The sequence below is a fragment of the Radiomyces spectabilis genome, assembly GCF_025331425.1.
Source record: "Radiomyces spectabilis strain NRRL 2753 chromosome Unknown BYT42scaffold_1, whole genome shotgun sequence".
Lineage (NCBI taxonomy): Eukaryota > Fungi > Mucoromycota > Mucoromycetes > Mucorales > Radiomycetaceae > Radiomyces > Radiomyces spectabilis.
Genome location: NW_026251926.1, coordinates 1976811 through 1992101, shown reverse-complemented (window position 1 = coordinate 1992101; position 15291 = coordinate 1976811). Strand labels below are relative to the sequence as shown.

Sequence of the window (15291 nt, the reverse complement as noted above, 5' to 3'; positions counted from 1 at the left end):
GTGACAAATGATAGTAGGTCAAAGATAAACGCATCACGTTTGGAAAGAAAAATCATGACAACTGGAAAACAAATGACGCCAAAATTGATCAGATTCCTGCTCACGGTCCGTGATCATAGGGAAGAATTTTTTGTACAACCATCACCGGATGAAGATTTTCTTTTACAGTGTTGCTTCTAATTTTTTTTTTTTTTTTTTTCCTCTCTCTCCCACTAAAAAAAGTTTTGCATATATTAATTGAGCCGAAAGAGTTCTCATTTAGTGAATACATAGCTTACAACTTTTGCAAACGTAAAAATAAGCCAACAGCATCGGCTTGTTTAGCGGCCATCCGAGGCGCCAGCGACTTTTTCATCCAATTCTCCTCTCTTGCCTATAACATGAATCCTCAGGAACCTCGGCTACCAAGATCCTCGACCCCATCCCATATACCCTCGTTTTTCTTACCATCGGCATCTTCCTCTTCCCTTCGCTCTTCGGTAGCTTCGCGCGGCATATTCACCATGAGCATCCACAGCCATCGATCGTTCATGGAACCCGTCGTCATAGGAAGGAAACCTTCCTCTACTCGATCACAACCGACACCGGACCTTGTGTACTCGTGTCCGCGGCCACTGACCTTCCCGTTCCATAACGACGCCCACTTCCTTCCCGTCGCTGAAATTGATACGTACCGTCGCCATCGTCAAAGTCCGAGATCACAGTCACTGCAATCCATCCGTAACAGTGTATCCACAGCAAGCACCCACCCCGGAGATCCCTCCGAAAAAGCCGGTCATCAGAAATCACCTCGTATTTCCAAGCACGAAAGATCGTGTGTGTCAGACCAATCTCCGAGCGCACTGAATTCCGTTCAACGTAGCACGGCCGTACGATCACAACCATCGTTTCTTCAACCGTCTCTCTCTGGAACGACCTGCACGCGTAACGCATCCAGCTCATTGTCAAATATTGATGAAGCTTCCTCACCCACCACAGAAAAAGAACGGCCATGGCAATCCATCCAGGGGTGCATGATAAAACTTTTGCAGTCCATCTCCACCGATCAAAACGCCAAAGAACCATCTTATCGCCGACGCTGTTTATCCGGCCCAGCGGTCTCAACGAGGCTTGGTTTGGGACTGATATCCTTAAAGTCACCCCTCCCCGCGGTACATGCGTCCTCTACCACACCCTCTGAATCCATTGCATCACCTGCGCTTATTTTACCATCGACTGTCGCATCATGCTCTCCCTCTTCCCCTTCTTCTGTGGTGACGCCATCACTTTGCACAAGTTTAACTTCTTCATTGTATGATGCCCCGTCTCTCGAACCGTCCATGACATGCTTACCTCCACCAAAGTCACGCAATACTGATGATCAGGAACCTGCAAGTTCCATCACTTCCACCCTGCCTAGTATTCCACCTGATGATCGGATGATTATTTCTCAGCCACCACCCGACAGTATGACTTTGGCAGAGTCTAAGGAAGGGCCACCAAGTATATGCAATGACTCATCCTTTACAAACGCATTATCCGACGATGTATGCAATGATTCCGCAAGAAGCTCGGAAATGCATGTAGATCGCCCTTCTGAAACCAGTTTCAGTTTACTGCCAAAGTCCGCAAAAAGGGGCAAAAAGTTAAAATCTCGAGCAAAAGACAAAGAACAAGAGAAAGAGAAAGAGAAAGGAAAAAGTTCGAGAAAAGCCATTGTTCGATTGTGGAAAAACATTAAAAAGTTAGTTCACGGAAATAACAAAACATCACGGGTCGGCGTGGTTGGAGAAGCATGAGAGTTTTAGAAAAACAATAGCAAAATCAAACAATAGAGATACTCGGGCATTAGAAATAAAGCTCTACTTTATTGTCAACATCGGTGACGACGTCTGGCACAATGAAAGAAAAAAGACCGTAGTCCCCGTTATGATGTTTTTAAAATGCGAATTTACTCTTGCTTAACAGCGAATTTCTATTCATTGACGCAAGAACAATTAGCCATTCCGATTCAACCCAATGTGGGACATGTTATTAAAGACACTTGCCTGTTCCTTCTGAACACCGTTTTCCCACTTGGCGAACTTGATACCGTTCTGGTCGCGACGAGCAGCAAGGACACGGAGATCCTCCTTCAAAGCGTTACGAACAGCCTTGGCGCAAACGTTGGCGTATTGAAGATAACTATATGCGAATCACCAATTAGAATATTGAATCACTCGCTCTGCATTTCGTGCACCTACGAGAAACCGGCAGCTTTCCAGGCAGACATTATGACGAGATGCGATGGAGAAAAAAGTGCTTCCCCGCTTGTATTTTTTTGTTTTTGACTTGGAGCGCCCCCTTGCCAGGACAACAGTCACATGATGCTCCACAACGACAAGGTTTGCTATGCGGAAATCAAATTTTCAACAAGCAGGCGTGATTGGCCGACATTGGCCTCGGGGACGGGCAACGATGTGTTTTCATTTTCCGACAGAACTACTCCCATGGTGATCGAAAAAGGACAACCAGGAAAATCAAAATAGGAAAGGTGGATATCACCATGCATCGTAAAAAGTTGCAGGACAGTTTAAAGCTGAGCAATATTCAGTTTTGTTGGTACGGGGCATGTTTCTCTGGATGCTGACCTTTTTAAAGAGTTGCTGACAATTAAAGTCGTAATAGATAAAACCGTTGTAAAGTGATCCTGTTGCTTCTTGAATACAGTATGTTTTCAATAACGGAAAAGAACAGACAAACCAAAATAACATGTTTCATAATTATCAAGCAGAGCTACTAAATTTTGCTTCGGTGCGTCCATTGATTTATTACAACAACAAAGATAGGATCGTCGCTTGAGGGACCGAGTGACAACGTTGTCTGTGACTGGGTCGTGCGCTCGTATCCATGGCATGGTTTTGGTGTGCGTTTTAATTGAGGTACAGGATATAATGCATCATATGTCAAAACCAGGGGTATGAAACACCATTTGTCAGTTATCGGCTGTCCAGTTTTTCTGGTTACCGTTTTATTGCCGTGCGGATTTGCGGTGCACCTTGCGGCATTATTATTACACAACGCCTTGCCTTATGTGCGCGGATATCTGAGCAACTCATGCATCGTGCAACAACCTTATCTGACATACGATTGCATAGATCTTTGGCATGGTATTTAACCTTTGGGAAACCATGGTTGTATACTTTTTAATATGTATTCACTTTGCATTGCTAAACGCAACCCCCGAATTTGCAAAGCCATGACTTCGTGGAAAAAACAAAGACAAAAAAAAACGGATCATTAAATTCTCACACTATAACTAACCTGACCATTAGGTCGGTCTGCGAAGACCGATACGCTGCATGGACCTAAAATGTAACCTTGGGAAAGTCGCAAAACAGAAAATGACAAGAACAGAAAAGAAGATACAAGAAACGGATTTCCCGGTTTCGAAATCTGCCACATCATGTGAAAGCCAAATGTAAACATAAAATGATCCATTTGATGTCATCGATACTCTCTTTTGAATTGAATGATGACAGACCATAGAAAAAGGGTTGTGAATATGCATGCACCATGGACATGACACCCAAGCAGAAAGACCGCCGCACTGTACGATGACAGCGTATTCATTATTATTCGCCACCTTTATTTATCACATTAATTGACATAAAAAACGCACAAGACGCTGCCGACAATCCGCTAAGCCCTTGAGTTTAATCAAACGATGAATTCAACTATGTTGATTTTTGTTTCGCATAACGGAATAACGTGGACCGTCTCAAAGGTTATTGACTTCGGAGAAATGGTCAGATTGATACATATTGTGTAAGCGAAAGAAACTAAAGATATCAAATGATCATGACGTTATACAAGACGTCCACTGATATTTCTGCTGATGTAACCTTTTTCTGTTATTTCTGCCTTTGTGCTAAACCCGAAGAGATAGGGAAGTCTCGCAAATGATCTTGCAATTGGAAGGGGTCCTTAGACTTTGGTTCCCCGCCCATCCAATGACGTGCGCGAAAATAGTGGCACCTTGAGTAAACGGTGAAACCTCAACACCTCTACTTTACAATGTATCATTTAAAGAAATCACGGTAACTCAAACCGCGTCATTGGCGGGGCTTTCTTTTTACTGATAAGGATTATCACATATCCCTAACAATGCAAACACACACAAACATAGAACTATGAATAATACGTGGTTCCTTTTGTTCCACGATTTTATTAGAAAAACCAGATTCGTCAAAAACTTTGGTTCCGCGTGATGACCCTAATGAGAACATACATGAAAAACAATATCGAGAAAACCAGAAATTACGTCTTTCTCAATCGGGGAATTGAGGAAACACAAGTTGCCATAAAAATGGAAATGGGCATTGCAAGAAAACAAAAGAAAAAGATGCAGAATTTACAAAACATCAACGTTTGCATTGATTGTGAATAGAGCGATGGAATCCAATGAATGGTATATCTGTGGTTTCACCTATGCCTTGCACATCAAGTTGCAACCGAGGGCCTTAAAAATGGCCCGAGTCAGAAATAATAAGAACGAAAAAAGCCTGCATTCACGGATCAAACCCCGGCAACCAGTTCGACTTTGTAAAGCAAGTACCCCGTACTTACCCCTCAACGACTGAGTAAGACGTGTATAAACATCGTGTAACCGAGTTATGTCACTTACCATATCGGATTATTCGCCTTCAGCTTGTGTGCAACTTTGCCTAATGCCGAAAAGTATTTTAACTCGTCTACTTGTCAAATAACATAAAAAAAAATCAGGTTCTTGTTGATTTTTTTCCCTAAGTTCTGTGTGATCATTTTCGGTCTGCATCCCAGTCAGGAAACAATCATGCATCACAAGATACCGATCGGCCTCATATTTTTTCTTGCACCTCTTCTTGTGCGGTGCACACCGGCATTTAATCAAGGTGGGCTTGATATAAATACGTGGATTTTATTTTTATTTTTCATTCTCGTTTCTAAACGGGTACTAATTGAATGAATGCCGGGAAAAAAAATAGTCAATCAATACCACCTGAATGGCACTCAATGCCCGCTGCCAACCTACTATGGTTATCCTTGCCCTATTCTCTGTGTAAATGACATCTCTCTTTGTCCCGAATCGCTGCTTCCTTCCTGTCCTTCTGGTCAAACATACTGTGTTGATGGCACTTGTCGTTCAACGTGCCCCAGTGATCTGGTCTCCAAGTGTAGCTGCCCTGACGCTCCCCAACTGTCACCTACAGGCCCTGTGTATTCGTGTCGCAGTGACTTTGATTTGCTGGTGAACATTCCGAATTATGTCACTACGAACAAGGCCCGCCAAAGTGAGCAAGTCGCCGAATCATGCTCTGCTCTTGTGGGCATCAACAACATTCCCAACTGGAACGAAACAGCACAGTCTGTGATGTGGGGCCAATGTCCTCCTCCAGATCTCGGAACGTTGACCTATACTGAACCGGTCTTTATTGCAATTTATGCGTTCTACGGCATCTGCTTGTTCACCTTGGTGGCCTGGACTCTGTACAAAAAGGCAAGAGAGAAGGTGAGTGGTTCTTTTTTTTTTCCCTTTGCGTTCTAGATGCTTGCTGCAAGGGGTTTTCTAACGCCCTGGTTTTCTTTGAATTCTCGCATCCCCGTAGGTCATTGTAGCTGTTGCCAATCGAACGGCTGAACAACTTCACGAGAAGTATTCCATCGAGTCGGGGAACAATGGCGAAAAGAAACAAGGCAAATCGGTATGTTCAATACAATGTAGTCCATCTGTTCAACATCAAAAATCTGATGCATCCTCTTTATTTTTTGGGGGGTCTTCTTTTGCCACCCAGTCGGATACGAAAGAGACCGATTTCTCTTCTGACATTTCGTCGTGCGAACCTGAAGAGACCATGGTGATCAAAGCTTACAAGCGCGACTGGATCGGCATGCTAGCTTTCACTCTGTACCTTCTCGAGACGATCGGCATGATTGCCTACATGATTCTAATGACCTATGACTATTACCAAGACTATCGCTTCTTCAGAGGCTCCCAGCTGGTGCAGTCGAGTACCTTTATGGGCATGTGGTACATTTTCTTCTTTTGGTTTGCTAGTCTCACCATGTTCCGTCATCGCTTGTCCAACTTTTTCCGCATCCAATGCCGATATTCAGAAGGCCAGTACGTGCAAGTCGAGAAACAAGAACAAGGTAGAGTAAAAAGAAAAGAAAAAGAGACAAGCATATCATCTTGTTTGCATGGATATGGCTGGTCTAAACATACCTTTTGCACTCTTTTGCAGATGTTATCTTTATGGAAGAACAAGAAGATCACATCATGCGGATTGTTCGCTGGATGGAAGAAACCGCCAAACATGCATTTGGTTTGGACGTGATTGTGACCACGGCTCCTTTGCAGCGTACAGAAAGTGGCACAAAGTACTTTGTCTATCAATGCACCCGCTACGTATACCATCCCGAAACCCAGTTATTCCGGCCTCACGAGTTCCACTTGGGCGAGACCAACGCAGAATTGGTCAAGCTGAGCCAAGGCCTCTCCAATGAAGAAGCTTACAAGCGGCACGAACTGGTCGGTCCCAACTTCATTGAAGTTTATGTGCCCAACTATCTGATGGCTGTTCTTCGCGAGTTCACGTCCTTTTTCTACATCTATCAATTCACTGTTCTTTGGCTCTTTTACTATTTTGCCTACTGTAAGTGTCCTGCTATCATGCTGTCAACGGTGGTCACAAGGGTTTAACCAGTTTTTTTCTGTTTATGCTTCGCCATTTGTAGGGCAAGTAGGTATTGCTGACACGGCCGTCATTCTCTTGTCTGCCATGGTCAAGGTGATTGTGCGAGTGCGATCCGAGAAACGCATCAAGAAGATGGCCGAATTCACCGATCGTATCAATATTTGCCGCGATGGTGAATGGCGTGAAATGAGCACGGCGGATCTGCTTCCGGGCGATGTGTTTGAAGTGACCGAAGGCAAGACCACGCCTTGTGATGCTGTGGTACTGACGGGCAATATCGTTGCCGACGAAAGTTCTCTCACCGGTGAACCGTTGCCGATCCGAAAGTTCCCACTTCGTGCTGACGATCACGCTCAATACGATCGTATGGGAGCAGGCAAAATTTCCACCATTTTCTCTGGTACCACGATTTCGCAAGCTCAGCCTACTGAAAAAGGGCAACGTGTCACTGCTTTGGTGACTGAAACTGGTACAGCCACAGACAAGGGACAGCTGGTTCGCAAGATTCTCTTCCCTACGCGTACTTCTTTTGTGTTTGATGAACAGATCAAGATCGTCATCCTTATCCTACTTTGCTGTGGTCTTGTGTGCTTGGGTCTGGCCATTTGGCTTTATGCCAGCGGCACGTCGGCCTGGTTCTATGCCATGTTTGCTATTGCTCAGCTTGTCTCCCCCTTACTCCCTGCAGCATTGGTGGTCGGTCAGTCCGTGGCCGCCGGTCGTTTGCGCCAGAAACAGATCTTCTGTGTGGATTTACCGCGAATCTTGATGGCTGGCAAAGTGCAACTGTTCTGCTTTGATAAAACCGGTACGCTTACCAAGGAAGGCCTTGAATTCTATGGTGTCCAACCTGTGCAGGGACTGGAAACTACAGCAACTCCTGAACATGTCCAATTTGATCGACATATGCAGGATGTGAACGAAATCCCTCGTTTGATGCACATGGCGGTGGCGACCTGTCATGCTGTGACGACTTTGAATGATCAGTTCATTGGAAACCCCGTGGATATCGAAATGTTCCGTTCGTCCCAGTGGCATATGGAAGGAAAATCCGAAGAAAACGATGACTATGTCGACACCTTCACACCCCCCAAGGCTACTCCTGCTTCCGAATCGCACGCTGTGCATGTTTTGAAGCGGTTTGAGTTTGTGCACGCACGCATGTCCATGTCCGTCGCTGTGCTCGACACCATGACCAACAAGGTTCACATCTTTGTCAAGGGCGCCTATGAGAAAATCAAGGATCTCGCTCAACCTTTGTCCATTCCTGCTGACTATGATCAAGTGACCTCGGATCTCGCACGCCACGGCTGCTATATCCTGGCCATGGCCCATCGTGAGATCGACCTGGACGCCATCGGCGGCTTGAGCAACTTCCGTACCTGGACGCGTGACCAAATGGAGGAAGAAATCAACTTTATCGGTTTGGTCGTTTTCAAAAACCAGCTCAAACCCGATACGGCCGAAAACATTGCCGAACTGAAGCGTGGCGCCACCCGAACGATCATGATCACTGGTGATACCGCCTTGACGGGTGTGTACATTGGTCGCCAGTGCGGCATGTCCACCTCTGGCAGCAAAGTACTTTTAGGCGACTATGATAAGCAACTGAATCGCGTAGTATGGACAGACGTGGACGAACCCGACACTTTCAAGGATGTATCGGTGGATGATTACCTAATGAACAAGTTCCATACACCGGTCGAACTCGCGGTAACCGGCAAAGCGTTCCATTGGTTAGTGGATCACGATCTTATTCGCAAGTACCTTTTGGATATCCGCGTGTTTGCTCGTATGACGCCTACAGGCAAAGTGCAGTGTGTGCAGTTACATATGGAACGTGGCATTACCGCGATGACAGGCGATGGTGGTAACGACTGTGGTGCTCTGCGTGCGGCTCACGTTGGTATTGCCATGTCCGAAGCCGAAGCTTCCATCGTGTCTCCTTTCAGTACCAGTGTCCGCAGTGTCCGATCGTGTGTTGAACTCATCCGTCAAGGCCGCGGCGCGCTGGCCACGTCGCTGACCGGATACAAATATTTGATTTTGTATGGTCAAGTCATGATGATGTTGAAGATCTTTACCTTCTACTTTTCCATTTCCATGTCGCAGAATATCTGGATTGCTATTGATGTATTTATTACCGTTTTGCTTACGTGGGCTGTGTCGCAGTCCAAGGCCGCTCCACGTTTGGAGGGACAACGTCCGACCGCCCAGCTGCTCGGTCCGCAAACCCTGTCATCCTGCATCGGATTGGTCGCGATCAATTGGGCGTTCCTGTGTGGGGCGTTTGGCTTCTTGTACCAACAAGACTGGTTCCGATGCAATGAGTTTGACAGCCGTGCCGTCGATCTCTCAAAGTGGTGGTTGCTTGCCGATAACTTTGAAGGCGAAATCTTGGCCTTCATCACCTTGTTCCAGTTCATCAATAACGCCGCCGTCTTCAATTTTGGTTACAAGTTCCGTGAGAGCTTCTGGAAGAATTATATCCTCGTATTCCTCTGGCTGCTGTATCTGGCTTTCGCTTCCTACTTTGTGCTGGCCGATCCCAATTCGTTTGGCTGCTTGTTCCGTTTCAACTGCGGCACGCCCAGTGTCTTGCAACAGTTTGGTTTCCCCGTCCCCAGTGACAGCATTCCCACTTACAATACACCGCTTGGCCACAACGTCTTGCCGGTGGATTTCCGGTGGAAAATGTGGGGTATATGTATCGGCAATGTCGTTGCTGGTTTGGCTTATGAACGACTGATTGTTCTTGGGCCTATTCACACTTTCCTGGCCAAACGTTTCCCCGTGAGCCGTCTGAAATATTCCGTATAATCTCTATTCTTTGCTTTTTTTTTCGAGTCTTTTATACTTACAAGTAACTGGCTTAATTGTAATATTTGATACATTAGTTTTCCTTTCTCTCTCCATATAATATAACTATCCATACCCTCAATGTTTTTACTTCCAAAAAGAGAAAAATCGACCTATATTATCATACTTGCTTGAAATGCTGTATATGTATAAAAGTATGTGTGTCATAGTAATGGATAAGATAGTTGCTTAATGTCATAGAGATGAAGGGGTATATGGAAGAGGGAAGGTCAATCTAGAATTAAATATGCATACACTTCTAATCAAAGCCAGAAAAAACCGTGTGAGCATCCGTGACATGGACCATGCCCGTATCGAGATCGATGGCATAACATAGAAATGTGGCATCCACACTAAAACAACAACAAAGCAGGACATGCACAAATTAGAAAATGCTCCGCCTTTGGAATCATGGACACATACATGGACATCATCGTGTAAGAGAAAAACTGGGACAGATACATGGGCAGAATTCCTGCCAGGATCCCGACGAGGATACCATGCGACGAATGTAAACGATGGGTTGCATAAATATACGTGGCAAATCCTGAACACAGTGAAATGACAAGCGCTCCAATATAAAGGACAAGCTTGGTAATCAAATCTATATGTGTGTATTTGAGTCATGCTGCACTTTTCGATCCTGTACCCCATGGGGCTCGTGAATGGCTTACCACCCAAAAGACCGGAAATCAAGTTTCTTCGAAATATTTTGGTGCCGGATCTTGCGGATGAGCAGAAACTTTCACTCGTAATACCGGCAAAGCTAATGGTGTAATGATTGATCTGGTTGACGAGTGCTTCGATAAAGGAGAGAAGGACGGAAATGATGGATGCTAAAGGCCGGCTTTTACGCACATACTGCAATCCATCGATGTCAATGCCTGTCGGGATTGATCATAAATATATAAAAGCAATGGTTACATACCTTGGCCATATAGCGACAAGCGAGTTGCGCCATTTGAACAATGGATAGAATCAAGGCCCCCAAAGCCAGTGTGCCGAGAGACGTGGTGCATGCTCGAATCAAAGCGCTCTGCCATGCTTTATCCTTATTGCTACTGGTAGGTTCATGTCTGTAATACCCATTATCCGTTATCTACCCATTCATTTTTTTTTTTTTTTTCTGCACAGTTCAATGCCTTGATTTACCTGTGAAAATACCATTGCGCAGTGATGGAAGCAAGAGCGAATCTAAGGATACTCTGTGTCAGCGATGACAATGGGCATTTTCCAATGGCGGGCGTACTCACCTCTGTGCATTGATAAGCAAGGCGGCGGTCCACAGATACATAAAGATAAAGAACGTGGCAAAACAGTAAACATTGTTATCGACAACCCAAATAGTCCCTATTGTGAAGAAAATATCATAAATGATTAGAAACATGGCGTGTGTTACAAGCACCTTGCTTACCGTTGGCATGACCCATCAGCCATAGACGATTGAACAGGACCACCCAAATAACGGTGAATATAATAAAGATCACCATCAGAATGAGTGACACTAAAATAATGCCAGGGTTGTATCGTAACACGTCGCATGCAAGCTAAAGTTTGGATTGTTATTTGTTGTGCTGCAACCATCGTAAAGTATTTGACGTACCTCAATGACGGCAATGGTTTTGTTAATGCGGTGACGGCCTTTGAATATAAGTAGTATGTAGATGGCGCTGATAATCAATGGGATAAACGACATAACGGTTAAACTGCTGTCTCGTGGCATTTCCTTTCCATATAAGTATATGCTTTGCAGTGATTCCACAAGAGTCCAAATAAACATTCCAATCAGGACCAATGGAACACTTATCACCGTTCCCCAGACAAACATCTACAAGATGGGTTTTAGTTCATGCCATTTAGATTTCCCAAAAAGCACATTATTCAATATACTCCATTATCTCCATTGTGATATCATACCTTTGTAAATGTTCGAAGAATAAAGATCCACAGTGCGCCGACCAAGATAGCCGTAGACGTCATGATGGTGATCATCCCTGACCGTTTTCCATGAGAAAAGCCACAACGTATTTATCAATGGTCGATGAAATATTTACCTGCACTGTCAACGAGCGTTTTGAAAATGGTGCCACGCGCGTATTTTTCGATGGCATGATGCTGAAATAGAGGATGCGGACTGAGAAAAAAATCCGCAGCATCCACAAAATGTTTATCGCACTTACATTGGTTGTTAATACAATAATGAACCCCGATATCAGAAAGATGGATAGGCCAAGACAATAAAGAATGGCAAATAGTGGATCTCTGAATTTTCGCTCGGTTTTGATGGTGGTGATGCCTCCTGGGATCTATGATTGGCGTTAGGTTTTGTTATCAGTGCTCCCAAGCTGCGTTTCAAAAATATAGCTTACGGCGGCCGTTGTAGGTAACAAAGACTCCGACAGTGATTTCGCATTGGGATATCTCGATGGAGTTGTTGCTGGCACATCGAGATAGATACCAGATGGTTTCTTTGTCCCATTTTATAGTAAATTCGTTAGCAAAATAAAAAATAAAACAGTAAGGTGTGTCAAGCAAAGTGGGACTTACGGGACTTTCTTCGTAATCGGAATGTAGGAATCCGGAATGGCTCATGGAAGCGGAAGCGCTGAGATCGGGACGATCGTCTCCGCTGAGTTCTTCTTCCTGATCGAAAAGAAGCTGGCTTCTGTCGGAATAAGGCTGTGAATCGGTCAACGGTATGCTTTCTTCACCGTGGTCCGGTTGATGACTAGAGAAGAAGAGACTATGGGAAATCATGTCTTCATTCTCCGAATCTTGATCCATTTGAGCGTAGACGGAACGAGCGCCACGCGCTTGAAACAGGCTTTCTTTTAATGTTGCGTAAGCCTCTTTGGCTATATTCGGCAGCGATCGGTCCATGAGAATGGGAATGACAATAAAAAGAAAAAGAACGAAAAAGAGGTGAACAAGCTGCCTTGGCCCGTTTTTGGGTCGTGACTGGCTACAGACGTGACCTCCCCATATGCGCACCATGTGCCAAACAGATTAGCAGTGATTTTGACAAACGATGAAATCATCATCGTGCAGTGCCATATCATATAACAATATTGCATACAAAGGTGTAAAACGTTCATCGGTGATTTTCATTCACAACACGCATGGCAAAGGGAGTCGTGCCTTGGTGTCAGATGAAGGAACGACCTTTTTCTTCACCAAATTATGCCATGGGACGATGATGATTGGATGGCGGTGACACAATCTCGATGTCGCATCATGGCAGACAAATGGTTTCACATGTCCCAAAATGATTGAGACACAGAGATATTTTGACTAATCCGTATGGAATTAGAAAGCTTCATACCCGGTCCTTTCGATTCAAATCCCTTTATTCTTACAATGTCTCGATAAGAGAGCTGTGGATTATAAATTTACTTTTCCACATTTCTCCATTTCGCTAGTCATAAACAACTTTCCTATATTGTATGATAGCTGTTCAGGGCGGTTTGCTGTAATAGAAGATTTTTTTGTGAAGGCGCGCAAAATATGTGTCGAGCTTTTATTCGTAGCCATGTACAGCCAAATAAATAAAGTGACATCTGATAAGACTCACCAGCTGTAAACCTCGACGCGTGTTTATTACGCGGATTAGGGACAGAATATTGAGGGTCTTTCTTGACCGTCAGCAAGCACACTTGCTATCCAGTGCATGTTTTTACTGGCGTTTACATCTCGTTGCCATAGCGTACGGCAGGTTGTACAAAGTTGCACGCTATGCATCGTTTGATCTTCGCCATTCACATGCAGACGCAATTGCTCCAAAGTCTTGAGCTGACATCTGAAACACATCTAAAAGGATTGATTAGTTAGTGCATCGCACACTTTAAACGCATAACAAGCTTACTTTTGATGTGTTGTACTCTGGCATATCAGCGATTGCCAGAAGACCTTGGTGTTCCGCCCTCCGCAGCAACTGTCGACAACGGTTGGCCAGTCCGGTCAATTTTCCTCTCATGCTGTTCCGAAAAACAGCGTCTCCAAAAGCGACCAGGGGGAACCTTGACACTGGGTTGTGTTGTGCTTTTCGCCATTTTCCGTCTCTCCTGTAAATAATATTCGTAAGACCGTTATTTAACAGCAGACTGATGTCAAAGCAATACCTTGGATGCGGCTGAATTTCTTTCTTCCTGGAGGAACAGTTAGATGATGAATTATTTTTCGGTTTCATTGAGGAATTACCTTCTCTTTCCTCGGCGTGACTTCTTTTTCTTCTTTTTCTTCTTTGTCTTGCGATCCTTTTCTTGATTACGTCGCTTGGTCTTCGTCCCGCGTTTGTTGTATTTCTTTCCTCCGTCCAAGAAAATATCCACTATCTCCGCTTCCGCACGTTGCTTGCCAATGTAATTCAAGAACCGTAGAGCACAAAAACGTTCGTCATAAAAGTTCAATAACAAATGCAACGTCGGCAGCCAGTTCCGCAGGTGTTCGATAAAAATCGCCTTGTCGCTCGTCTTTCTTCCACTGAGCCCGCTTTCCACTTCTTGCACGGATTGAGCAAGGATCGTTATCCTTCTCTTCAGGTTCAGAACCTTTGAATTCGTCTTTTTGAAACCCGCAACAGTATAGAATTCGTCAGTTGAAAATTTTCTGACTTGATGGGGATTTTCGTCATGGCCGTCACTTGCCACAAATACTTCTGTCATCCCTGGATCCGCGCCCCAAAGTTGGAACGTGCCTTGGAGTTTGTCCGTGGTGAAGTCGTCCATCGTCAAATTTGGTAATGCTTCGTATTTTCGACGAGCGAACACAAAATCAATCGCATAACCATCGGTACGGACAACATTGGTGAATAACTCCTTGGGCTCTTGCAAATCTTCATTATGGCTAAAGATAATGATTAGAATTTTTTTTCTCTTGTGGCCTGTTGACTCTTTTACCTATCATAGCGAATTTTACGGAAATTGAAAATGTCTGCAAAAGAACGATCCGCTTGGACGGGTGGAGGTAAAGGAAAGTTGATGCGATGAAGGATGGTTCGAAGGGTCTGCGTATCGATGGTTACATATTGCCTTCGGAAATGGTAGGTTAGTACGAGGGAGAATACACGCTGCTGTTGCGCAAACGTAGCCAACTCTGGGCGGAAGCAATCTTCTATTTGGACATCTGTCTCTCCCCGTTGATATCGGATAGAACAACGGATTTGTTCTCTTGTTTCGTTGATGATGGTATTTAACCATACCAAGGACGGAGGTGACAAACGATCTGCGACAAGGGATTGTGCTGGAGAACTTTCGGTAACGGCATCAACGATCCTTCTCACGAGACGCGACCTGTATCGTCGATTAAGGACGTCAGACTCTGGCAAGTCTTTGGTCACACCATACGCCCAGCGTTTGCTGGGCTCGGTTTGGACTTCCCCAACGCGCCCGAGTTGACCGCTGTTATAACGTTCGATGTCTTGCAGTATGACGTACAAGTAAGCAAAATACTCCTCCGGTCTTGCGGTCAAGGTCTTTTCATTCACCGGTTTTGAGACCGTCGCGAACGAGTCTTTCAGGTTATCAACTACGGCGATAAGCTCTTGCGTCTGTTCAATACTTTCTGGCCAATTGACAGGTGTTGCTGGAGAATTGTAATGGTCGTATACATATTCTGCCACTTTGCCAGCATTAGCCTTTGTGAAATTCTAAATGTAAATTTACAGTTAAAGTGGGAGAAATAGACTGTATGGCTCGCTTCAGCTTACCGGAATTGCATCGAGTATCTTGAATTGAAAATA

At 44.7% G+C, this 15291-nt stretch overlaps 5 protein-coding genes across 5 annotated transcripts; 2 read left to right on the top strand and 3 right to left on the bottom strand.

The window, feature by feature from the left end:
• Positions 1-380: 380 nt before the first annotated feature.
• Positions 381-1778, top strand: BYT42DRAFT_609741 (uncharacterized protein; the record flags this gene model as incomplete). The annotated part of the gene is made up of 1 exon (XM_051571306.1): positions 381-1778. The coding sequence occupies one exon, from the start codon at positions 381-383 to the stop codon at positions 1776-1778; it is 1398 nt and encodes a 465-aa protein (XP_051428512.1).
• Positions 1779-1854: 76 nt separating this feature from the next.
• On the bottom strand, positions 1855-2355 carry BYT42DRAFT_26577 (mitochondrial ATP synthase epsilon chain-domain-containing protein). Its single transcript, XM_051562776.1, has 3 exons — positions 2223-2355; positions 2028-2163; positions 1855-1954 (listed from the first exon to the last, which is right to left on the bottom strand). Exons 1-3 carry the CDS (start codon positions 2249-2251, stop codon positions 1931-1933), a joined length of 189 nt encoding a protein of 62 aa, XP_051428511.1. The 5' UTR covers positions 2252-2355; the 3' UTR covers positions 1855-1930.
• A 2391-nt stretch (positions 2356-4746) lies between these two features.
• Positions 4747-9628, top strand: BYT42DRAFT_552937 (uncharacterized protein). The gene is made up of 6 exons (XM_051566426.1): positions 4747-4892; positions 4986-5509; positions 5607-5702; positions 5793-6150; positions 6243-6653; positions 6736-9628. Exons 1-6 carry the CDS (start codon positions 4814-4816, stop codon positions 9513-9515), a joined length of 4248 nt encoding a protein of 1415 aa, XP_051428510.1. The 5' UTR covers positions 4747-4813; the 3' UTR covers positions 9516-9628.
• An 11-nt stretch (positions 9629-9639) lies between these two features.
• On the bottom strand, positions 9640-12712 carry BYT42DRAFT_26474 (plasma-membrane choline transporter-domain-containing protein). Its single transcript, XM_051562772.1, has 13 exons — positions 12102-12712; positions 11924-12022; positions 11735-11860; positions 11609-11669; positions 11472-11548; positions 11158-11382; positions 10969-11101; positions 10808-10904; positions 10707-10748; positions 10483-10615; positions 10229-10415; positions 9978-10158; positions 9640-9907 (listed from the first exon to the last, which is right to left on the bottom strand). Exons 1-13 carry the CDS (start codon positions 12546-12548, stop codon positions 9814-9816), a joined length of 1902 nt encoding a protein of 633 aa, XP_051428509.1. The 5' UTR covers positions 12549-12712; the 3' UTR covers positions 9640-9813.
• A 1074-nt stretch (positions 12713-13786) lies between these two features.
• BYT42DRAFT_477292 (uncharacterized protein) lies at positions 13787-14371 on the bottom strand (the record flags this gene model as incomplete). The annotated part of the gene is made up of 1 exon (XM_051563638.1): positions 13787-14371. A coding segment is annotated over one exon (585 nt), but the record flags the coding sequence as incomplete, so codon positions are not given.
• Positions 14372-15291: the final 920 nt, after the last annotated feature.